At 31.6% G+C, this 27,747-nt stretch overlaps 2 protein-coding genes across 2 annotated transcripts in view; one reads left to right on the top strand and one right to left on the bottom strand.

Annotated features, from left to right (window-relative positions):
- The window catches only part of LOC127731837 (uncharacterized), a 395,646-nt gene that overhangs the window by 60,021 nt on the left and 307,878 nt on the right, over window positions 1–27,747 (top strand). The window lies entirely within an intron of this gene.
- Window positions 581–14,256, bottom strand: LOC127731911 (uncharacterized). Its single transcript, XM_052240757.1, has 13 exons — window positions 14,242–14,256; window positions 12,985–13,104; window positions 11,921–12,088; window positions 11,150–11,286; window positions 9,675–9,789; window positions 8,936–9,019; window positions 7,489–7,669; window positions 6,894–6,983; window positions 4,840–4,917; window positions 4,395–4,452; window positions 3,846–3,893; window positions 3,156–3,337; window positions 581–2,694 (listed from the first exon to the last, which is right to left on the bottom strand). Exons 1-13 carry the CDS (start codon window positions 14,254–14,256, stop codon window positions 2,021–2,023), a joined length of 1,950 nt encoding a protein of 649 aa, XP_052096717.1. The 3' UTR covers window positions 581–2,020.

Below are 27,747 nucleotides of genomic sequence, written 5' to 3' on the forward strand. Positions count from 1 at the left end.
TCAGCTATTTGTTAAATCCTTGCAGAGGTCATTTAAGGCATGTTATGTTCTAAAAAACCAATCTACAATGAATGGATGGGTGTTTAACAACCAGCAGCAAATTAGATGCATATTCAGGACAAAAATATGATAATAAATGAATACTGATCTTGCTTTGTACAATACCAACATGCTGAGTCAGATTTTCAATGTGCTAGCTCACAAGGCAACAGTAAGAAGGGAGACATGTCATTCTGTACTGAAACATTATTATGACCTACGAGTTTATATGATCATTGTTAAAATCTGCCAAGAAAAACAGTAACTTATCATCCATAAACCGTTTTTTCAGTGGAAAATCTCTATCAACGTTGTGATTTCAAAATTAATCTACAAACAGAACTGAAAACTAATATGTTTTCCTTGTCAACATAACTTGTTGTCTGGAAACCAATCAATAATTAGATTGAAGGACAGAAAGCAGAATACTTAAGTCTGCAATTATAATTGCCATATATATGCAGAAGTCTTCCCTGAGGATGCCTCATTGTAAAACTATGATAACTTAACTTATGTCATTTGAAAAGATATATTTTTTTTTATTAATTACAGCTTCATAAATATAACAGTCCAATCAGTATTATAGTATTACAATAAATAACATCATTTACATTCAAAGAAAACATAAAAACTCATTTCTGCAGACTACACAAAATTTCTTATATTAGCGAATAGATCTCAATATGCTAGCAATTTTTTTTACATATTTTCAAATTTGTCAATCTTTCGTAGAATTTACCCAAAATACTACATGTAAAGTCTGAAAAACATCCCAAAAAACACACTTTAAATGTTTAACTCATTTCTATCATTTCGAAGAAAACATTTGGAGTGTTATTTTCACTGTCAATGATGAATGTATAATTTGAAACACCTTTCTAAATGTGATATTTTTTTTTATTTTTTCATAATGAATTTCACCACTATCTTAAAAATTATGGGTCCCCCTAAAACTAACCTTATCAGAGATTTTCACTCATTTCTATCATTTCAAAGAAATCATTTGGATTGTTAACTTCACTGTTGATGTATATTTTGAAACAGCTTTCCAAATATGATAACTTTGTTTCAATGTAATTTCCTCAACAGATCGCTCACTCAGTAGTTTGCATTGATAATTTATTTTTATTTCATTATGAATTTCACAACTATCTTGAAAATTATGGGTCCCCCTAAAACTAACCTCCCTTGACAATACATGCTCTTTTACCACCCAAGATATTATGGAATGCATCTAATAACATTGAATGTTGCAAGAAATACCAATTAATAGTGGAATTCATCTCTTGTTTTAACAGACTTTTTTCCTCAATCAGTGGTTTTGCATTGATAATTTATTTTTATTTTTTCATTATGAATTTCACCATTATCTTGAAAATAATTGGTCCCCTTAAAACTTTCAGAGATTTTAACTTTTATAAGGTAAACACAAACTGACTTAGATGAAGACTTTTCTCCTCTTTAGATTATTCAATCAGTGATTTTGAAATGATAACTTGTTGTTTCATTTCACAATGAATTTCACTGCTATCTTGAAAATTATTGGTCCCCCCCCTTAAACTAACCGTATAAGAGATTTTGACTTTTATATGGTAAAAAAATTGACTTAGATGTATTCAAATGTAGTTTTTAAACATAGAATATCTATAATGTACCTTATAAAATGACATAAATTCATAACAATAAAAAAACTGTGAGCAAAATTTGATTTGCAGCAGGCCAAGTTTACGAGCTTATTCCATCTACGCCAGTGACTTACAACCTTACGACTTTTCACAGTGTGCCAGAGGGTTGCATCCTGTTCTGCAAATCAAGTGTCATATGCTAAATGATGTTTTTTCTCAAAAAGTAAAAAGACATCCATTTTTTTTCAAACTTGCCTTAATATTGATTTTAGTACTATTATAAAACATATTTCATTTGAAAATATCTACTTTTTATCAAATATTGCTTAATAATAGATTTATGAACAAATGTCAAATTAAACAATTAATGTGTCATTGCTAACTCCCTCTAATTCCTCCTCCTCATAATCATCATCATCTTCATCATCATCGTCATCGTCATCATTTTCATCATCTTCATCCTCGTCTTCACTATAATTCCAATTGGTTTCAATGTGATTTCCATCTCTTTGTAAATTCCCAAAGTCCTGACCCCTGCTGTGTTCACTCATTTCTATCATTTCAAAGAAATCATTTGGATTGTTAACTTCATTGTTGATGTATAATTTGAAACAGCTTTCCAAATATGATAACTTTGTTTCAATGTAAAGACCTTCCTTGACAATGCATGCTCTTTTACCGCCCAAGGTATTATGGAATGCTTCTAATAACGTTGAATGTTGCAAGAAATACCAATTAATAGTGGAATTCATCTCTTGTTTTACCAGACTTTGCTCCTCAATAGATCGCTCAATCAGTGATCTTGCGTTGATTGCTTGTTGTTTTATTTCATGCGGAACTTCACCACTATCTTCAAGATGTACTGTCTTCCAAATATCCCCATTGCGATCTTTGATCTCATTGAATAGAATATTCAATGGAAGGGTTGTTGTTGGACCTCCGATGTCATTGTATTCTTTAATTGACTTGTGAATTTTGATGCCAGTCTTTTTCAATTGCCTGCAAAGTCTGATGGCAATGCTTTGCCCCCCTGAAATAACAAAACAAGTACATGAGTAAAAAAAAAAGCAAAAAATAAAAAATAAATAAACTAAAAACTAAAAACATGAAATAAAAAGGGGATATTTATAATTAATGTAACATTAGGATTATTTGATAAATAAACTATAAAGATTTTTTTTATTAATGTTACTTAAGCATGAAACTTAAGAATGGCAGAACTATGTTCTCTTATACAAAATAATCAAAAATATTCATGTACCAGAAGTTATACTGAAAATTTACTTAACCAATACACTTTTTCAAAAGTCATCTAAGTTTGAAATGTAGACCAATGTAACTATTGTTCTTAAAGTGTGTTATATAATTGTAGATACACAATAGGATGAAATGTACAGACACGCAAACTTAAATCAATTTGCTTCACACACTCATGAATGAACATAAAAAAATACTGAATTTTAAGACCATTAAACAAACTAATATACAAACTGGCATATTTCTTCACTAACTCCAGCAGAAAATGTCTTTCTGAAACATATCCTCCCAATCTCAGCAATACCACATTTCTACTTTTCTCCTTGGCTGCAGCCAAATTTGATACATACACATCAGCTGTTACATCCCATTTTTCTTTCAATTTTCGCTCCATCTTTTGGACAGATGAGTTCAACCTAAACAGAATGATCATTTACTTTTTTTAAAAACTAAGTCAAAGTAACAGATGTTATCTAAACTGACTGCTTGGGAACAGTTATAATTTAACAATATACAAAGTTTCATGATCTGTTTTTAAAAAATTATAAAGGAATTCAGATGTGTGTAAAATTGTTCAAATCAAATCAAATAATTGTATTGGTGTTAATTCCAATACTATATTAACATCTCTCTTGTATCTTATATGAATAGCATACTGAAGTAAATCACTCTGACTCTGCATGGTAAGGCAATATAATCATATTCTGTCTAAATTTCGTATAATACATCTATTTTCTATGTGTTATGTTGTGCAAATTAAAAACATTAACTGACTGATATCTGTTATTTTGTATTGAAAAACATCACCAGTAAGGAATATAACAGGTATGTGATCAAACATGCATACACTTGAACTTTCAAAGCATGAGAATAACTTAATATTGCCATAAACTTCATTTGAATAATACATAAAGGTTTACTTACTTTGTGTATGTTGGATCATCTTCTAGTTTTGTAAGAGGAACCCTTTTCCTGAAATTGAAGATAATTTCCTATTTAATACTTTATTAGTAACAAGTAACATACAAGTTGGGTTCAGTTGTCACAGAGATATATCTGGTCTAGTTGTAAATTTAAAAGTATGATGCAAAGATTGAATTTAAAATAGCAATACATGTGTTATAACACATACATTATACAGTTCTGTAACTTAATTAAATTTTATGGTTTATGGTAGCAACTAAATTTATCAATATTTCAATAATTATTAGTTTTATTTGAACAAATGCAGGTGTCTGATTGATACAAGATATAAAGATGATGTGGACAGTACTTAATTTGTATTTAATCAATACAATCATTTGAAAACTTTATGACCAATGACCAGCTATAAAAATTTTCAAAAAGAGGTTATTAGGCATTTTTGAAAAATATTAAACAAATATAATAGTAATTGTTAACCGACAAATTAAAAATCCATGGTCTTTAGAATATTATCTCATTTAATATTACATTGGAGTAAAATATATATACCTCAAATCATCCATTTTTTCCAATTCCAAAGAGTACTGTTCCTTCGGCGTTAAGGTAACTGCAATAAATAAACCAATTGCTATGATATTAAATAATTGATGAGACAAATTCTATTGTTGTAGAGTAACTTAATATTTCCATAAAACTATAAAAATTATTCTTTGGCAATATCCACCAAAATTCATGTTATCACACTGTAATGATATCAATGTAAATGTGTAAGCTTATATAAATATTTCATTAGACATGTTACAATGATAAACATAGATTCTAATGAACTTGCATTCAAATAACATTGATTTATCAATTAAAGAAATAATTCCTTAATGTCCGGCTTTATGCTCATTTTAACACAGGTAGGCATCTATATATTACACTGAGTGTTAGGTTTCTAATATTTCAAATACAGTTACATTTTTATTCAAAAATTATATAAAGCACTTACATGCTGACTCATTCTGAGACGAGGTAACCATGACCTTTTCGTCTTCAATCCAACTCAAGACAACCTCCTCTGAAATACCTACAATTAAATACTTTTATGGTTTTAAACAATTCTTAATATGCATTCATCATTTAATTAGGTAATCAATTCAGCAATTACCTGATTAATCATACAGTTATATATTTTAAACATTAACAGCAGTTGTGGAAATGAATCAAGATCTTAACCAGACTTAAAGTTTTACTTTCAGGCTAATTCCAAACATTTTATTGACAAGAAAAAATGATTGTAACAGGATGCTGTTACGAAGTCTCCCAAACGAAGCTCCCATAATTCGTAATTCCCAGAGTCGCCTGACATTGGGCAAAGTCCAGTGAAAATTGGTTTGGTCCAGTAAAGTTATATATGCATTAGTGATGCCTGGGGACTAACCCTGTTTATACTTCAAATCATCTTGGCATGACAAACCAGAATATATATGGTTTAGGGTGGGGATCTCGACCACTTACAAGATATTAGAACTTTCTTAAATGGCAGGGGGTGGGGTGACCCCTGGGGACTAACCTTGTATTTCATTTGATGTGCTTTATAATGACAAACCAGAATATATATGATTTAGGGGTGGGGATCTCGACCATTTACAAGATATTAGAACTTTCTCAAATAGCAGGGGGTTGGGATGACCCCTGGGGACTAACCCTGTATATCATTCAAACCATCTTAACATGACAAACCAGAATATATATGGTTTAGGGGTGGGGATCTTGACCACTTACAAGATATTAGAACTTTCTTAAATGGCAGGGGTTGAGGGGTGACCCCTGGGGACTAACCCTGTATTTCATTTGATGTGCTTTATCATGACAAACCAGAATATATATGGTTTAGGGGTGGGGATCTCGACCATTTACAAGATATTAGAACTTTCTCAAATGGCAGGGGGTCAGGATGACCTCTGGGGACTAACCCTGTATATCATTCAAACCATCTAAGCATTACAAACCAGAATATATATGGTTTAGGGGTGGGGGTCTTGACCACTTACAAGTATTAGAACTTTCTTCAATTGCAGGGGGTGGTGGTGACCCCTGGGGACTAACCCTGTACTTCATTTGATGTGCTTTATCATGACAAACCAGAATATATATAGTTTATGGGTGGGGATCTCGACCATTTACAAGATATTAGAACTTTCTCAAATGGCAAGGGGTCGGGATGACCCCTGGGGACTAACCCTGTTTATCATTCAAACCATCTAAGCATGACAAACCAGAATATATATGGTTTAGGGGTGGGGATCTTTACCACTTACAAGGTATTAGAACTTTCTTAAATGGCAGGGGGTGGGGGTGACCCCTGGGGACTAACCCTGTATTTCATTTAATGTGCTTTATCATTTAGAACATTTTCAATTAAAAAGATTGTGTCTATCACAAACAGTTTTCAATTTATAATCATTTTAAAAAATAAAATCCCATAGGGTTCTATAGTAAAACCCTCCTTTCTTTTTGCCCCTCAAAGTACCCCTTTGTAAACCCCATTGCACAAACAAAACCCTGATTGCACCACTAGACATGTTAGTCTAACATATTGTAAAACCCTAAGTTAATCTGACAAGAGGTTTTGGAGAACAGGTGCAGACAAGTTCAAATTTAAAAGCGGCGGAAGAAGAAGAAGAAGAATAATAATAATAATAATAAGAACTGAGCAAAAACAATAAGTCTTCGAAGTTTGGGAGACTTAAAAATAGTAGTAAATTGTATCTATCCCATAAAGAGAACCCTTTTTGAATGAATTAAGGATGACAGTTGACATGGCCTTCATCACATTTAACCAAGTCACATTCTATTAAAATGTTCCAATAATCAATTTTAATCAAAAGTCAGTTGGTGGTACTGCTATTCCAAGCAATAGTTTTGAAATTTTAATACCTGATTAATAAATTATTTTCAATTTTCACACTTTTTTTCTGTTTGAATAGGTTTTTTTTTAATTTGAAACACAATTTTCACTATTATAAACATATTCTACATAAATAGTGATCAACTATTTACCTAAAAATGGCTTTAGAAGTTCTTCTAATTCCTCATTGCTCGACTTTTCTAATGCAATTGCTTTCTCTATTTTAGCAACCAGACTATGGCCTGTATAATATGTAAAATAGAAAATATGCAAGCAATGTATTATATTCATGGTAATAAATCGGTAACAGAAAAATAATTTTCAATTTCAAAGTAATTCTTTATGTTAATATTATAAGCACAACACAAAACAATTACAATATACATGTACAAGAGGTTAACCAGAGCACAATATTGGCAATTGATGTAACCATGAGAAGATAGACAATTTTTTAATACCATGAATCAGCTGGGGCGAAATAGAAAAGTAAGCACAAAACAGAGACGAGTGGAAAGATCTAGTCCTTGTCCTTTGTGCCTCCAGGTATAATATGGAATAGGTAGGTAGGTATATCAATATAACATAATTATAAAAACATTTTTCATATTATCAATATTGAGGCACTAAATTGGAATGATTTTTATTTTGGGTACATTTGTGTTGGTTTTTTTTTGGCCATACATAAGGTCAAACTCTACAGTAAATCCCTTCACACCTTTGTTTCAAGGTCCTCAATATAAATCTTACCTAATTTCTCTCTGATTTTCTGTCCATAATGAATTAATCCATCAGTTAAAAGATCTATGCGGTTTTCTGGTGTCATCTCCTTAGTAATTTTAGAAAATTTCCCCAAATACGACCAAAGTCTTTCAAGGCTTTCACCATCTGTTAATCCTATTCCGTTTTTTTTCCTAGGGTTATACAAAACCTAAAAGTAGTAATACATTTAAAATTTCACAATATGTGTAAACTGATGATCCTGTTCCAACCATAACTAGAGGCTCTCAAGAGCCTGTGTCGCTCACCTGTATTTACTGATGCTTTGGAAATAATGTAAAAAAAGGTTAAAATCATAATTAATAGTATTAGATATTAGATATTATAATGATATCTAAGATAATAACAAAAAACTGCAAAATTTCTGTAAAATTACTAACTCAGGGGCAGCAACCCAATAACGGGTTGTCAGATTCGTCTGAAAATTTCAAGGCACATAAATCTAAATCTGATGAACATTTTTGCCACCTGTCAGATTTGCTCTAAATGCTTCAGTTTCAGAGATATAAACCAAAAACTGCATTTTTACCCTTATGTTCTATTTTTAACCAAGTCGGCCATGATGGTTGGAAGGCGGGTCATCGGACAAATTTTTTAAACTAAATACCCAAATAATGATTATGGCCAAGTATGAATAAATTTGTCTCAGTAGTTTCAGAGAAGAAGATTTTTGTAGAAGATTACAAAAATTTACGAAAAATTGTTAAAAATTGACTATAAAGGGCAATAACTCCTAAAAGGGTCAACTGACAATTTTGGTCATACGACTTATTTGTAGATCTTACTTTGCTGAACATTATTGCTGTTTACAGTTTATCTCTAATTATAATAATATTCAAGATAATAACCAAAAACTGCAAAATTTCCTTAAAGTTACCAATTCAGGGGCATCAACCCAACAACAGGTTGTCAGATTTGTCTGAAAATTTCAGGGCAGATAGATCTTGACCTAATAATCAGTTTTACCCTATGTCAGATTTACTCTAAATGCTTTGGTTTCAGAGATATAAGCCAAAATCTACATTTTACCCCAATGTTCTATTTTTAGCCATGGTGGCCATCTTGGTTGGTTGGCAGGGTCATCGGACACGTTTTTTAAACTAGATACCCTAATGATGATTGTGGCTAAGTTTGGATAAATTTGGCCTAGTGGTTTCAGAGGAGATTTTTGTAACAAGCTAACGACGACGGAGACGGACGACGGAGACGGACGCCAAGTGATGAGAAAAGCTGACTTGGCCCTTTGGACCAGGTGAGCTAAAAAAGTGGACAAATAACAAATGAACAGTATAAACAAATTTTCTTTAACTATGATTTAATTGGGAAATGAGTGTTCATAAAATCTTGTAGATATGTATAAAGAAACAGTTAACATGAGTGATTAACATTAGGTAATATGGTATAGGATATATATTACCTGACATGCCATTTTATGGCCATAACAATGAAAGATCGGAATTGAAAACTGAGTTTTATCTAGTATGGATTGATCATTCTGTTTCTGAAAAAGAAGGAACATCAAATCAAATTTGGTACTGATAAAAATAAAGACATGCTTTATAAGACATTTATGAGGCTGAAAGTATGTTATTAATATCAGTTTAGAATGCTTGATGACATTTTTTACATTTTTTTTGGCTTTAAATGTTATTGCAAGTAAACACCCTGAAATATCCAAGTATACCATGAATCAAAGCCGAAGGGTGTTAAAATATCCATATCTATAGATATGAACATAGATATCAAATTTATCACCGGTTTAAGTCAACATCTGCCGATTTTTAAAATTATTTGAAAAATTTTAATTGGAATTTGAGATATTTTCAACGGAGTGTATGGTAGTACAACCTTTGGTAGAACCCTACATGTAGTCAAATATAAGTTTTTTTATCCAGAAACTAAAAACTGGAATGGGTCAAATTTGGTTCTCAATATTGTACGAGTTATGTAATAGACGATTTGACGTCAACAAGGCTCATTTGCATAGCTAAAATTACAGCATTTACAGATAAGTGATATTCGAGATATATATGTATGAGAGGCCGAATATGCTACATATTGCATAGTTTTGAAATGTAATTCTTATTTTTTCTAATTAGGTTTAAATTATTTAATGGTTATAATGGTTATAGAAATATCCTTTCAACTATAAATACCTTGAGATGACTTTCAAGACTGCATGCAATGTCATACATAATATACAGTTGATCCTTGTCATCACTTCTTTCTTCCTCTAGTAGCTTTCGAAGCAAGTAAACTGAATATCCTAGTCTAAAAGGTTAATAATGCAAATAACTGATCAATTTTATATTTTGAAGGACAAAGAAAAATAACAAAATAATTTTATTCATTAATAAATTGCTTCGCTGAGCACAGCCTGATACGACCACAGAGGTTGAACCCTGAACAGCTGGGGCAAATTTGGACACAATATTCAAGCTTGATACTGTCTGAATTTGGATTGTGATCAAATTTTTGACATAGTATAGGTTTCTGACACAAAATAAATGTCAAGATCTTACAAATCTATTGCGCAATACTGTGCAATTAAAGATTCTTCTTGAAATTTTTCAAAAATTTGAAATTTGAAAAATTTTGAAAAAAAAAATTTGAACCCCTTAAAAAAATTGGAACCCCCCAAACTTTTTGAATCCCCCCTTTGAGCAATTACCCCCACACCCAATCCCAGCCATTCCTTTGTAGTATGGAACCTTGTAGTACAATTTCAGAGAGATCCATACTCTTAAACACAAGTTATTGTCTGGAAACTAGAAAAATGCTTGTTTTTGGCCCTTTTGGACCCTAATTCCTGCATGAATTGGGCAATTACCCCCAAACTCAATCCCAGCCTTCCTTTTGTGATATGGATAGAACCTTGTGGTACAATGTCAGAGAGATCCATACACTTACACACAAGATATTGGCCAGAAACTACAAAATTGCTTGTTTTTGGCCCTTTATTCCTAAACTGTTGGCACCATAACCCCCAAAATGAATCCAAACCTTCTACTTGTGGTATTAATCATTGTGGTATATTTTCAGAGCAATTGAAATACTTATACAAAAGTTATTATCCTGAAAGTAGAAATTAGGTTAGGCATAAAAAACTACTGTTCCTTTGTTTTTGTTTTCATATGTGTGTTGTGAATTTGTGAAAAGCTGAAGACCAGATATGAAGTAATTCTGTTTTGATGAAGTTTTCTATCTTATAATTTGTAATGTAGTTGTCAGTTTGTCTTTAACTTAAAAGACAAATATTTCTTTAATGTTGAAACCAGCTCTGAGATCAATATAAATTGCATTCAACATATTGGAAACTCTAAAAGTATTGGTGAATAGATTTTTTCCAGAAAACCTGAGAAAATAATGACCAAAATATTACTAACACCTGAGGACAGGTGGTGGTTTTATAATACATCTACAGTCAAACATACTGTTAATGTCAATCACATTCAGCAAAAAACATTTTTTGTAAGGTCAATCTTTTCCTCTACCACTGTTTCAATACCTATGCAGTTTCAACCTCAATTCAAAGGTCAGTTTTCTCTCTTCTCTATGTGATTTTTATTAGCAGATTTAATCCTTTCAAGCAAATATTTGTTACCAATAAACTCAAATAATAGTTCAATACCTTTCACCATGTTTCAGACTAAAGAAATACTTGGGAAATTCATGTCTGCATGTGGAACCAAATACAGCTGTTTCAGATAGTTTCTTATTCTTATTCTTAGATCTTAATTTATTTCCCGCCTGAAAGTCATTACACTCCTACAAAAAAAAGAAAAATTCGATATTCTGTAAAGAATAGTTATTACTAGGCAAAATATTATTACAAGCACTGGTTGTTGCTCAAGGTATTTAAAGTAACACATACTTTAAAAGAATATTTCTCCTTGATTGTAACCATATTGAAGATTCCAAATATCAGTCTAATAAGATTTAAAATTTATGATAGTGACAATTATGAAATTGTTAGCAAACTAGAAAACTTTAGTGTAGTTTAAACTTATTTTCAGGATTTATATTTCAATATGTTTGGAAAGTTACAGAATTTTAAAATATTTAAAAGCAATTTAACTAATTTGAAAGCAGTTTCATGAAAATTATGTAATTACTGGTAACCAGCTGATAATTTATAAGACAGTGGAGACAAGTTTGCTTTCTAAAAAAAAGCTTCCTGTACTATCTAAAAATTTAAAAAATAAATAAATTCATAAGTAAACTTTAGTTTCTAGACAAAAAAATATTTCTTTTATACCTTATATATGTATATATATTGGTTTACACACACTAAAGAGTTTTTTTTTAATATATATATTTTTCAAAGTTACCCAATCGTTTATTTCATAAGCTTTAACATTCACAACAAATAAATCAATATACTTTAAAAAGAACTATTTACCACATCAGGCTTTCCTCTGTCTTCATAATAGTTGTCAATAAACCCATCTACAAGAGTCTGGTCTAAGAAAAATTTATTACAGTGTTTTGGCTCTTCCCATTGTTTTCCAGATGAAGCTTTCCGAACCAGCTGGAAATCAGCATCAAAACTGTATATTTTTGGCAGAGTCTGAAAATATACAACATTCAGCATAATTTGTGACTCAATTTGTATTTGTTCTAGAAAGATATGTACAATTATATAAAAATAATTCAAAAATACAATGCAAACAAGTTTTTAAATATAAATCTGATTTCTTTAATATTAAACCTATGTTAATAAACTTACTTAGTTGTTGTCACTAAGCCTAAATAAAAAAAAAGGTGAGTTTCCTATTAACCTACTAGCCCTTTTTAAAGCTCAAAAATAGCCTTGGTTGACTTTTAGATACAATAACTGCTTTTTGGTTAGGCAAAACAAATTTTTGAAGTTTTTTTTAGCACTTTATAAGTCCATATCATTTCTATAATCATGTATATCTAGTGGTATATGTAAATTATTAATAGTAATTTTTTAACCTACACATAAATAACTTTCCTATATTTTTCTACCTGGATGCAAGAGACATTTATTTCAAAGTTTTTTTATCAGATAATCAGATATTATAAATAAAACTAGAACGGTTAAAGTGACGCCACCAAAATTCAAACTTGATCTGTGTTTTGTGGTAATAAGCATTATGTATAAGTTTCATAACATTTGGTTGAGGCAAACTTAAGTTACAGAATGGAGACTAGAAATTTAGGAATTTTTCCATTTATAAAGGGGCATAACTCTAGAATGGTTAAAGTGACGCCACCAAAATTCAAACTTGATCTGTGTTTTGTGGTAATAAGCATTGTGTATAAGTTTAATAACATTTGGTAGAGGCAAACTCAAGTTAGAGAACGGAAACCAATTTTGGGACGTACGGACGTACGTACGTACGTACGTACGTACAGACAAGGGTAAAACTTAATGCCCCCACCGCTATGGCGGGGGCATAAAAATCTGCATAGTTTAATTCAAATAAAACAAAATCTTACTGTAAAACAAGCTGGACATTCAGTTCCGTTATCCAAGTTCTCTGGAAATTCAGTTCTTTGGAAGAAATTCCTGAATTCACTGAAAGTCTCTGTTATTAGAGATTTGTAGATGTGTGATACCTAAAAATAACACCAGAGTAAAGTTTAAAAAAAAAATATATGACTTACACAGATTAACAGAATTAATTTACAAGCATGTTTGTTTCTTAATTTGTATAACATTCAAGAATTTTGATTTTACTTGCAATACAAACATATTTGAAGATGAGTCATTTGACATCATACTGATTGAGAATATCAGTTATCAGAAATATTTATTCAGGTTTTTTTTTTGTGCTGTTGTACACTAAGTTTTGCATTAGTCAATAAATATATTTAATCCAATAACAATATAATTGTTCAGATCAATTAAGGCTTCCAAAGCGGTCATATATTCCAGACAATTGTATAATGTCCGGTAAAAGTCTGGCTGGGCAAAGCATGAAACGGTCATCTACTTCTTAGTTTTCAAGGCTTTCTTAAGAGACGGTCATTTTAACATAATTCATCATCTTTTTGACCCAACCTTTTGCCTTTAACAGCCACACATTCCGGTCATAAAAGTAACATGATGATTAATTTCTATCAAAACAACCCTTAATTCAATACTTTCTAATTTTAATCAAGGCTTATTAGTTGTTGGACAGCTGAAATCTACGTGTTCAGGTAAACTATTTTCAGTACCGCGACTACCAGACATCGTATAGATTGCTCGGTCTATTAAAAGTTATTTTCTTACATTTCAGTGGTTTGTATCTAATTGATTTAGTCCAAATGATTAAAATTATAAGAAATACATTTTTATTAATCATGATTAGATGTAAATTAAAGAAATGTTTTAAATTCTGCCAGATAAAAGCAACATTCAACGACTTGAAAAACTGGTTATACTGCAATGCATTTGGAGGGCATACTGGCCCCCCCCCCCAAAAAAAAAGCATTGTTAAATGGGAAATATCGCATGAATCTCAAGACAAATGTGAGTGTGATAAAAATAAATCCCAGGGATAACTTTGAAAGTAGGTCTAAAGGATTAAGATAAAAGGGAAAGAAAAGGCCTAGGGCAAATTTAGCCATTTGTAAAAAAAGGGGGGGGGGGCAGTCATACATATTAAAATCATACATACAAAGGGTGTTCCAAACCTATGTCTCAATACAAATGTATGAGTTGTCAAACAAAATAGGGTGTTCTAACCGCAAGACCTTTCAACCGAATACCCTTGAATCCGCCATTATACATAATGAAAACAGTTTTTAAGTTGATAAATCAAATTATGATTACCCTTTTTACTTACCAGATTCAGCATCAGGTTTAATTTCATTCGTAGTTTCTTCCATTGCCGAAGAGCAAGTCAGGGTTAGAGAAGAATCAGAAGTCGAAGTTTTACCAAACGGCAATGACTTTGCATAATGCTGAAGGTCAGAAACTTCTCCATCAGCAGCTTTCACACCACGAAATTGGCGAGAAAAGACAACCTTTCTAGAACGTTTCCCAGCCGAATGCAATCTAGCAGACACAAACACTTTTCTTTTACGAATCAAAACCATAGCGATCGAAATAGAAGTTAAAAGTTAATAACTAAAATAGAAGTATGGTGGCTGTAACGTTTAACACGTGTAAGAGTAAGTTTTGAGACGGCTACGTGAGAGTTTTGCATCTCCGGAACTGGTCTCTGTCTTTTGTTAGTGCTACCAGTGGTAACATCTGTACTGTACAGTATGAAAGTCTGACTTTGTTAGTGCTACTAGCAGGCTAACATCACTAATAGAATCCTTATAGTAGCAGCTAATATAATAGGATCGGGTGTTTAATCAGTATACGAAATGGATTTTGAACGGTCAAGGTTTTTTTTCGAATTTCGGGATGTCGGGATTTATAACACTTGTACATAAGTTTAATAATGACAACTATCTATTTTGTTATAAAAAACATATGCATATTTTTTAATTTGAGGTTTCATATGACTTTAAGATCAATACCTCTTTATCTCTTCTAATTACGAAAACACAATAATTATTTTTTTTTAGTTTGAAGTTATTTCTTAAAAATTTATTGGATCAATTAACAAGGTGATTAGACATTACACAAGAAGAGCGCGTGCCACATTAAAATAATAACATATTTTTTAAATTTTAAATAAGGAATCGTTTTGAAACTAATTTTTTATTAAGTTTTTGAAAAAAGTCATATTAATGGAAATTAGTTAAAAAGTCAAAGTTCAAAGTCATAAAGAAGTGTTCCGTGTAGAAATGTTTTCGAAAGTCTAGTTTGTTCATAATTTCTCTATGCAAAACGGTTTTGTAAACTTCTTTAAATAAATTCGGATCTTCCCTCATCTGATCAACAGCATGGCTGAAGAAATTGTTCCCAGATGTATTGTGAGGTGACACGTCCAGGTATTCAAGCGATTTCCTGTCGGACTTTAAAACTCTTATTACACAATTACATAAAGCAAGTTGGTGCATCACTTGACCTCTGAGGGTATTGATCAGTGTACACGGCCGATAACTTGTAACTTTCCATTTTGAAAATATCAGGTGTAATATACATCTTTGTCTTGCGTGTCTGATAGTGATATCAGAGACATATAATACGTCTCTGGTGATATACTATAGTCATTACTTATACGCTTGTTTATAAATAACGTTTCTGGTGTTAAGAATGATATTTATGAAAATCTTAATAATTCCCCCAAAAAGATCTGATAAAATAAAAATCTATTTACATATTTTCCAAGGGCATATACTCGTTGTCAATAGATATGGACATTTGAAACATACACATTATAAATGATTTCACAAAATGTACGCACTTGTCGATCATTGGTTTATACGCCTTGAAAGAATGTTATGGAACTATAATAATAATAGATAGTCTCAATTTAGAATATATACATGTATATACATATTGAATATACGAGAGAAACATTCAAAACCAATCTGATTTAAAAACAGGTCGAAGTATTACTCGCTTTAATTTGGTTCGTCGAAATTATGGACAAAGTAAAATTACAGATTTATCTTTCGGTTAGATTATTTCGAACAGTATGTATTTGAATTAGTATGTTATTATCAGTTTTATCACTTTTTCGGATGAACTTTATAATATTGACCCAGGAAATGATTTTTGACAGAATTTTATATATTGTAGAAATGTATTTATAAAGGTTACTCGGGGACACGTGTATTTATTTACTTTAAGCACGTGTGTTCAAATCAAAACATGTTTAATTTGATTGGACAAACAGTAAGTTATTACCGGTTTAGGTAATATTAATCATGATAACTTCATGCTAGAATTTAAGCGCTAAATTATAGTATTATAGTCTAGAATTGTCATTCGAGGTTCGCCTATCCGACAGTACAGTATCGTTTCCCACCCACCCACCCTTTCAAGACTTCATAGGAAAGTACATAGTATGTTTTGTAGTAAATAGTATATATGATATGTAATACTGTAAAGATTTTGTTCTTCAACTTTTCTGTGCTGTCGGGGCGGTGTTGAGTTTTCTTTATAAATGATTTATGTTAGTTTGAAGTATTGAATAAGAACATAATTCGTTCTTTTTATCGACACATTAATTGATTATTTGCTTCCGTAAAATGTTATTTTTCGCGACGTCAAACTGTGAAATATCGGGAAAAAATGCATCTTTTCGAGATTTAACCATTAGCTTAAAAACGAGAACATGGACCCCCTCTTTTTAAAAATGGCGTTTGGCATGATACTGTTTGAAGACAGAGACATTTAAAACAATTCGGCGTTTTACGTTTCCGCATTTTGGCAATACGTTTCCGCATTTTTATAGTACTCTTTTCCGCATTGTTTTACATTGATCTTATTAAAGGTTATTTACGTTTCCGCATTTAAATTTTTAATGTACCCCCCCCCCCCCTTTTTACTCACCAACTGGGTGGAAGTAGGACTTCGAGCAGGATAAGTCTTTATGACTTAAATGAAACTACAAATGTATCAACTTAAAATGATAAAAATCACACATGGTCATATATCAATTAAAAGTCAATGTTCAGCACTAAAAGTTTATATATATTTTAAGCGTCAGTATACTATTATACAGTACATGTAGCACAGTTTAAAGCGGTAAACTTGTAGCCAACTGACTTTATAAATTCCTACCTCGTATTCTATTCTCTACCATACTTGACACACTGTTCGGATATGAATTCAGCACGTTCGCGATCATTTTTAAGAACTGATGCTATTGCTGATAAAGACCGAATTTTGATGTAAGTTGTTGTTTGGATCTTCTGCAAAACGTCCATAAAAATAAATATAATTGTGTGACATAGATAGAACTGGGAGAAACGATTCCGGCCCAGTTGTGGTTCTTTTGGTATCTGTGTCGGGAGGAGATGACCATATTTGATAATAAAGTCTTATACCGATATATCATTATTACCATTTTTTACAGGTGAAACACAGGTAAAAATGCTGAAAAGTGGTATCTATTTATTTCGGAAAAGTAATGCACGAAAATGTGGAAACGTGAACTGGATTTTTGCTAAAAATGTGGAAACGTTATACACCCATACAATTACTATATGGTTCTGATGAAGATTATTCGTTCCAACTTTTATGAAGAAATAACCGACTTTTTTCAACTAGATAAATAAACAACAAAAATGCCGTTTTTTTTTCTTCTAAAATCAATTTCTTTCTTTAACAAAAAGGATTTTTGATAAGGATTGTTACACAAATGTAGAGTCCAATTTTGTAACGAAGATATTCCTTATCTCTTTACCGAGATCCGCATATTTTTATCTCTTGAAACAAAATTTAAGGAGACAGAAATGTTCAAGAAACCGAAATTTTTAGTAAGCGAGAAAACTTCAAACCCGTTTATCTTTAAAATTCAACACATGAAGATATAGATATAGTTTTTACTACATATTCAAGTTGATTTTGTAAAAATTAGCTTGTATGTGAACTATCATAAAAAAAAAAAACACTGTGTTGTTGGTCGTTTGCCCATAATTGCCCTAAAGCTAAATGTCATCGTCAGATTGTGATGGTCTGAATCGGGATTCATTATTTCTGTATTCTATCATTTTAGGCAATTTTTTCTATTCGTTATACCTTTTGCCGATCATTCTTTATTCCATGTATTCTAGAACCTCATCATTTTCTTTTCTATGTATTTGTCTGATTATTTTCTGTTTTCTTTATTCTTTTGTCAATAATTTTCATCCACAACGTCATGTATAATGGAAGACGATAAACATTTTAGTATACATACCACCCGTTGTCAATTCTCCCCTGATATACAAACCACATGTAGTTATTTCTCACTTGGACACAGGACTTATATATATATATATATGCAACTCGTCTAAACATCAACCCAACAATGTGGGATCTGTAAATTTGCTTTCGCAAATATTTTGTTCTTCCCTCGCCGGGATTCGAACCCATGCTACTGAGATATCGTGATATATATTTTACGTAATAGTAACGAATGGAATTTTATCGCACTGGCTTGTTAAATGAATTTTTGATCTGACAACAAGAATACATTTGTTTATCATAATTTTTTACTTTATCTAAAATTAAGAATGGAAATGGGGAATATGTAAAAGAGACAACAACATGAAAACAGAAGGCCACCAATTATATTTGATCATGTTTTAGTTTCGAAAAAGGCATCAACCATCGTATTTTCAAAAAATCTCTACAAGGATGATCAAAGTTTTAACGACCTTGAATGGCTATACAGACTGAGCCCTCGCACGGTCGGTCTCTAAAATTTGCCGAATTTAAGAAACTTTATCAAGAGATAGGCTTTACCTAGCTTTAGGCCCCGGGTTTTAAAAAATATCCATTTAGGAACCAAATTGTGGCTTCTTTATATTTAATTTTGTCGAAGAGAACTATTACACAAAGTGCAACATGCGAGAAGAGGTTTCATTTGCGCTTACATTTTTTTTTTATTGAAGTGACTAATCTTTTGAGGTTACGTCACGGAAATATATTTCAAATGAAAAGGTGCAATTGGATGCATCCCTAAAAAAAAATTAAAAAAAAAAATATAGAGATAAAATTACGGCTTTTCGTCAATCAGACAGCAATCCTACGTAAAAAACAAGTAGGTTATCTGACATATAGAATAAAAGGTTAACTTTAAGCATAACCCGCGCTGATATCAACATTCTAAGTTCTGAGTAAAATTCAACATACACATAGGACTCTGAAACGTAAAATATACGAAAGTTGTTTTTTTTACGTACGATACACGGAGAGTGCCATTCACTAAATACATACCGGTCCACAAACTATTATAATGTAAGGGTAATTGAGGATCTCATTAGAGGAACAAAGTAAAGATGCATGCTGAAGGAAGAATAATTTCCACACGAAGAACATCAAAAAGGACGATCTCTCAATTAGTATGCAACTGTAACTAATACATCCATAGACATTAACACTAGTTAATACTTTATATACTGACATTGAAACAAATACACTGCTCATATAAAATTTGGCATTACTTTGCCGGGAAAAAGAATACGTTTCCACAATTAAAGTCTACGCTTCCGGAAATAAATACCTTACTTTTCCGAGAAAATAGTACAATTCCGGTATGTTCAGGCAAAAGTAGTAATATCTTTTAAAGTCAAATCCTAACGAAAGGATGCACACAAGAGCTAACTGTACACATTCTGGTATGTTGTGTGGTTGAGTTGCTGTCTCTTTTACGTCTTTATCACATCTTCTCTTCGTATATGTACGCGACTTTGATATCGTCATGCATGGACACAATACTTCACTACATTCGTTCCATTTTCGTATTTTGACATGATTAATATACAAATAAGAAGATGTGGTATAATTGACAAATTCGAGTATTTATACTACATAACATAGGTGATGTCATGATCACAAAACTTCCAATAATTTTGACATTGATCATTAGTTATATTTTACTATTTTGTAAATTTGAGTTATTGACAAACAATCGCAGGTCTTTATTTGTAGCACGTTCCTTCGTTCACGTTTCCGCAAAGAGAAAAAGAGTTTTCTTCTCGCACTTTAACAGCCCTTTCCTGCAATTATTTTCAAGATAATTTCATATAACACATTATGAAATCCCCACCAATGAAATTTATTAGAATATTAAACGTGGCCTACGAGAGCACCTAGATTAAACTTGGGAAGTTAGAATAGCCAATTATTTTTTTTTATCTAGTAATTACCGCTAAAATATGCCTTACACAATTATATGACAGAAACATTTTATCCGACGTGCTTTACAATGTTTAAGTTACCTTTTGGTTTAAAAAACGTTTTTGAATGCCGCAAATATAAAAATAAGGTTTTTTTATTAAATATTCCTTTTGGGCCAGGGCCGACCGTGCGAGGGCTTAATATCCAGTCCAGTTCGTCAAATGTTCATTTCTTGCAAGAATTATTTTACATGAGGACATAACGATAATCCCTTCGTAAACCCACTTCAAATTTCATTTGTCGTTTGCTGCTTTTACACAAATAACACACATTTTTAACCAGTGACCGGTATTACAATTTTACACAGGTTTAAAAGTTCATTGAGCTAACATTAATTACAAGTTTTAGCAAGACGAAACTGTTTACTAAATGAATTCAACAAATGTCAAGCTCATCTAGATCAATTTTATTATTTAACAAAAAAATGTTTTTAATTACAAGCTATTTTAAATGTCGGTATAAATGTTAATGTTTTTTTCTTACCGAAAATATAATATGCATCTATTAAAACTTATTGTCTATTGATTAAAGAAACATCTTTCACTTCTAGGTTTGTAATAAGCACAATTATGACCTTCTTATTATCTTTCCGGTTTTTATTTTTTCGCAGATATATTTAAAAGACCATACCTTACTTACATGCCACGAGTTTTCATATTAGTAAGCAATATTTAAAACGAATAATTTGATATTAAGAGCTATTTTATTTTTAACAGATTCACACTTTGTGCTTTTTAAATCGTGCATCAATATTTATAAATTTAGTTATATATCTATTGTGCATTCGTTTATCTTAATTGTGAAGCATGTTTATATATTCAGATTCATTTTTTTTTTTATTAAAGTCTCACCACTTGTATAACATTATACATTCAAATATACATATAAAACATTACGTATAACATAAATATTGGAAAATATATATAAAAATAACCACCAGTAAAATATCTTAAATCGATAACGCTCGGAGCGGATTAATGATAGATACACGAGGATGCTGTTCTGCTTGAGTGATTTACCTTACAAAAAGGCGGACACTTTAAAGTTTTAAAGGACTTAACATCAGTTTGATTCCGTTTAACGGGGGCGTGGCTAATTAGTTTGACGCAGTTTAACCACATCTCAAATTAACTTGAATGACCGCAAGGGAAACTATTTGACTGGTATTAAAATGATTTGATATGGATTGAAATGCATTAAAAATAATTTTTAATTTTTTGTCAATCTTTATTCAATTTTCATTAATCTTTTTTAAATGCCGTTAATGCGTTTTTGTCCGTTCAAGCTAAATTCGAGTTACTAGTGTATACATTTATGCTAGCATATTTTAAGCAATATTTGATATTTATGCATGATTTAAAAGGAGATGTGAAGTATACATAATGTATTTAGAAAGCAACCCAATTAAACAACAAACTAAACAATTTACTTCTAAAGTTCAACATACGGTCTTTTACAATGGACATGTCATTACAATATTTTAAGTTCTTTATCCTCCCAAGTCTAGCTATAATATGTAGCATAGTTGTAAATACATTTTGTACATGTAAAAAAATATCTTAACAGCAAAAAATTCAAAAGGGGTTCCGGGGAACCCTATCAGTGTAAAGTGTAATGTTGACTTAAAAAGTGAGTCCATTTATCAGTATAAAGAATTTTTTAAAAATTTCAAATTTTTTTCTTTAGAAATGTTAAATGCTTTTTCCTGGTCTTGAAGATTAGCTTATGTCCAAGTTTCATAACAATCCATGAAGGTTTGAAAATGTCAAAAAAAAAAGTTTAATACCAGACTGTCTGTAAATGTTAACTGTAAGAAACTAAGTCCATCTATCAGAAAAAACTGAAATTAAAAAAATATTTTCAAAAGTTTGCTACAAACACAGATGATTAAGACATTACCGCTCCATTTCCTGTGTTAATACAAACATTCCCCAAAAAAAGATTTTGGTAAATCTAAAAAATTGTATAAGCCTTTTATAAGTTTTGTAATCCACTGCAATTTATATACAAGGCTATTCTGAATGAATTAAACTACAAAGCGAAAACATTTTCGTCTTCCATCAGCTAAAGTCGGCTAGCTTTTTAGAAAAGCTATTACTTGTATTAAGAATTCAATTCAATAAATTGTCGGCCATTAAATTTTTTATTTTGTTCCAAGGGAAATAAATCGAAAAGGTTTTGCTAAAAGATGGATTGCAGAACAGATATTAAATTACGGTGGGGCGTTCTAAAATACAACGGTAAAGGGGCATGGCACCAATTTTTTTTCCTAAAAAGGGCAGGGCGTCAAGAAAACATGGCAGGGTGCCATACCACGCCAAAACCTCCTGTAGGAAACACTAATTGAACAAGGAAAATTTTTGTAAAACTTCTTGGCTTTTAAGGAAGGGAATGCTTTTATATTTGGTCTGCAGCTGATAAAGTTGAGTCTTAGCATGTTACACAGGAGTAAGTTCACGACAGGTTAAAATTGGCCATAAGATTTTGATGTTTTTTTAATCAGGCCAAAATGCTACAAATTGTACATAGAAATAGATGTGATATTACTATAAATACAAAATAACTTCAGTTTGGCACATCACATTAAAAATGACGAAGTATTGACTCCTTAAGTATGAATTATTTGAGTTGAAACATCAACTTTGGTCATATTTTCAATAATTCTAAACAGTTTTCTGTATAATTTACTTTGGCTGCAACCCATGTTCCAGAACGTTTTTGTGTCTAGGGATTCAATATAATCATTGGCAACTTTTGGTTACAAAACATTTTGGATCCTAGGTTGCAGCCAAGGGTTGCCTCAAGCTTTTAGGTCCGAAAAAATGCATAAAATCATCTTATTTTGACAATACATGTATATCTAAAATGTGCTGATTTTGAATCCAAGAATGTACTCTTATGAAGAGATTTATTTTAACAAAGAAGTAAGACTTTTGAAATAGATCCATTTAAGAAACCAAATTATGGCCATTTTGAAATTTTCTGATAAAGCTGAAATTCAAGGCCATATTTGGCCTAAAGTGAACCTTTTTATATTAGGTCTGCACCTTGATAATGTTGAGTGGTAGCCTGTTACAAATTTTAACATTTGCTGTTTGAAATTTTACAACACTCATTGTTCAAGGAAAATTTTTGTAAAACTTTTCTTGGCTTCTAAGGAAGGGAATGCTTTTATATTTGGTCTGCATCTTGATAATCTTGAGTTGTGGCATGTTAGCAATTTTTGCATCTGCTGTGTAGCCACTTCCTTTTTGCCAATAGATTGAAATTTTACAACGCTCATTTTACAAGGAAACTTTTCATCAAAGTTTTCTTTATAAAAATAAGAAGATGTGGTATGATTGCCAATGAGATAACTCTCCACCAGAGACCAAATGATGTAGAAGTTAACAACTATAGGTAACCGTACTACCTTCAACAATGAGCGAAACCCATATCGCATATATATATAGTATTCTACATATAAAAGGCCCAGAAATTACCAATGCAAAACAATCTGACAAAACAAAAAAATTAATCACATGATTTATGTAAAAAAAACAATAAACCAAAACCAAATATGATATACAGCAACAAACGATACAACTGAATAACAGGCTCCTGACTTGAAATAGGCACAAACAGAATAGGCTAGTGTCATTTTTGAAGAGGGCTTTGATCGTGTTGATTTAAGGACTTTAATGCACCAACCTAAAATATGGCTTTATAATAAAACTTTGAAATATTATGACTTAACTTTTCAGGGGTTTAAATTATTGGAAGTCCAAGGTACATAACCTTTCATTTCTGAGAGGAAACCTTTGGTTTTTGAAATACAAAAGTCCAAAACCTCCCATCTTTTTACATTGATGTTTTTTTTAGGACCTATGACTTTCTGAAGGGCCTTTCACTTAAAAATTCAAATGGTCCAGGACCTTATATTCTTTAAAGCAAATTAAAGCAAATTTAAGAACTTACTAATAGAAGTAAATTTGAACCTTCAATCCTGTTAGAAAGCAGGGGAATATATCTTTGATCATTATATCATTTTGTTATAATAATTATACCCCATGGAACAAAGTTCAGTAGGGTATAATGTTTTTGACTCATCCGTCAGTCTGTTAGTCAGTCAGTCAGTCCGTCCGTCTCTCAGTCCTGTTCTTGTCATAGCAACTCCTCTCAAACCACACAACAGAATTTCATGAAACTTTGTAGATAATTAGGACATAATATGTAGATGTGCATATACTCAAGAAATTTTTATCAGTTGACTTTTGTAGGAGTTATTTGTCTTTGAACTTAGAAATTGAGCAAGATTTTGTTTGCCCAGTGACAATGTGGGGGTGTTGGGTATGTAAGTGTGCTCACAAAGGTTCTTTAATTAAGAGATGTTGTATGAATGATGGTGAAACAGTTATCCCTAGTCAGAAGGACAAAGATATAAACAACTACAGATAATAGATGAGGTATGATTGCCAATGAGACAACTCTCCCTCCAAGCCACAATTTATAACGTTAAACCATTATAGGTCGTAGATCGGCCTTCAACAAGGAGCCTTGGCTCACACCGAACAGCAAGCTATAAAGGGCCCCAAAAAATTACTAGTGTAAAACCATTCAAACGGGAAAACCAACGGTCTAATCTATATAAAAAACGAGAAACATTTATGAACCACATCAACAAACGACAACTACTGAACATCAGATTGACAGGTCTCTCAATAGCCTTTGAAATTGCACAAAACCAATACCATATAATAATATAAAAATCTATAAACAGCACTGATATGATAAAATGTGTAACAAATAAAAAGAGAAAATCAACAGCCTATTACAACAATGAAAACAGGGGAGGGAATACAGCTACCAACAACAACCACTACACTACAGGTTCCTCGATATGGACAGGCACACAAAGAGAGTGTAAAAAGAACAATTGTTTAATGTGATTGCCATGATTGCCTTGCTCATTTGTGGACAGTTTATTTTTAAAGAGGCTGGAAATTAATGAATTCAATATTGTCTTAATGCTGGTAAATAAAACTTTTGAAATTTTTAGGTCGGCAAAAGTGCAATTGATGTTTTTGTGTTTGAAGGAAAAAATCACATCCTGTTTGTAGAATACCTCATTTAGGTATGTTATTAGATATACAAGGTTCTGAGTTTAGTTTTTAGCCCAGCTGGCCTAAAAGGCCATGTGAGCTTTTGCCATCCCTTTGCGTCGGTCGTCTGTCCGTCTTCCCATGTTAACTTTTTCAGAGATCTTCTCTGAAAACAGGGGACCAATTTTATCCAACTTGGGCTGTCTAGTATAAAGTTTGTGTTTTTTTGTCTATCAAGAAACATGACTGCCATGACAAAGAAAATAAAACATAGGGCAAAAAAAGAAGTTTATGGCTTATATCTGAAAAAAAAGCAGTTAAAGCAAAACTGACCTAAATAGAAATGATAAGCATGTAAAGATTTATCTGCCACAAAAATTTCAAATCAATGGGACAACCCTATTTGGAGTTATTGCCCCTGAAATAATAATTGTATTAAAGTTTCTGTTTTTCGATTTTATCTAGAAAACTATTAAAGATAAAGAGAAATTTCAACAGCAAAAATGTTCAGCAAGTTTAAAAAAATCTACAAATAAGTCAAACTGAACAAAATTGTAAATTAATCCCTTATTGGAGTTATTGCCCTTGAAAGATGCAGAAACTATGATAGATAGAGAGAAACCTTTAGTGGCACAAATGTTCCATAAAGTAAGATCTACCAAAATTATAGGAGCTAGGTTAAAAGTGTAAACTGTAAAAATTATCAGCACGACAAGATGTAACCCTGAAAATTTGGTAAAAACTAACCACTTGTTTTTGCCTCTAAACTATCTATTTTAGAATTTTTCACAGTTGGTGGCTGCTATCATAAAAACTATAGGAGTTAGGTTAAAAGTGTAAATTGCAAAAAGGTGCAACACAACAAAATATATCTAACCTAAAAATTGGAGAAAAATCTGTAACCCTGTTTTAGAGTTATTGCCCCTGAAAAATCATTTTTATACGACCGCAAAAAGTTTGCGTTCGTATATTGCTATCACGTTGTCGTCGTCCGAAGACATTTGGTTAAGTGTACGGATCTCTATGAAATTTAACCAAAAGGTTCAATACCACAAAAGGAAGGTTGGGATTGTTTTTGGGGGTTATGGTCCCAACCAGTTTAGGAATTAGGGGCCAAAAAGGGGCCCAAAACAAGCATTTTTCTAGTTTCAGGACAATAACTTGTGTATAAGTATTTTGATTGCTCTGAAATTGTACCACAAGGTTCAATACCACAAGTAGAAGGTTGGTATTCATTTTGGGGGTAATAGCTCACACCTTTCAGGAATTAGGGGCCAAAACAAGCATTTTTCTAAGTTTTCAGACAATAACTTGTGTTTAAATGTATGGATGTCTCTTAAATTGTACCACATTTTACAAAAAGAAAATTTCTTCAAATATTATTTTTTTTGGAGGGGGTAAACAAAAAATATTTTTTTGGGGGGTCAATTTTTTTTCCTCAAGATTTTAGAAATTATCAATTTTCCAATTATTTTTTTGGAGGGTGGGTAAACAAAATCTTTTTTGGGGGTGGGGTCAATTTTTTTCCCTCAAGATTTAAGAAAGTTTCAATTTTCCAAAAAAAAATTGGGGGTCACAATTTATTTTGCTAATTCTTTGTATATAGTCTGAAAACAGATTTACTAAGTATTGCGCAACAGCACAGTGTATTGCACAACAGCAAGAAATCTTCAATTGAATATAAATTCAAATCATATAACCAATTTCAAGTTCTTTGACTACATTTAATCTGTGTCAGAAACCTATAATGTGTCAAATATTTAATTACAATCCAAATTCAGACCTGTATCAAGCTTGAATATTGTGTCCATTTTTGCCCCAACTGTTCAGGGTTGGACCTCAGCGGTCGTATCCAGCTGCGCTCGTGAAGCACATTTATTAAAAGTGTTATCCTGTTATTGATAAACATGTAGGCGCTAGGTTAAAAGTGTAAATTACAAAAATGGTCAGCTTGACAAGATTTTATAACTCTGGAAATGTTGAAAAAAATATGTAAACCTGTGTTTTTGAGTTATTGCCCCTGAAAAATACATTTTTATACGCCCGTCAATATTTTGACGGGACGTATTATGGTATACAAATGTCGTCTGTCCGGCGTAAACATGTCGCACCGTAACTTGAGAACGACTTATCCAAATTTCATGAAACTTAACATAGTTGTTTCTTATGATGGTCAAACGATCTGTATACTTTTTGGTGAAAATAAGATTAAACCTTTTTGAGTTACGGGACTTAGTAACTAAAACAGGTGTGTGTTTTTTTTCACATGTCGCGCCCTATCTCAAAAACAATTTAAGATTATTGCTGAAAACTTTACACTCTTCTTAGTTATATTAATCTTAAGATCTGTATACTTTATGGTGATGATTCAAAATTTTATTTTAGAGATATTGAGTATTT

This window comes from Mytilus californianus, unplaced genomic scaffold (genome assembly GCF_021869535.1).
Source record: "Mytilus californianus isolate M0D057914Y unplaced genomic scaffold, xbMytCali1.0.p SCAF_21, whole genome shotgun sequence".
NCBI lineage: Eukaryota > Metazoa > Mollusca > Bivalvia > Mytilida > Mytilidae > Mytilus > Mytilus californianus.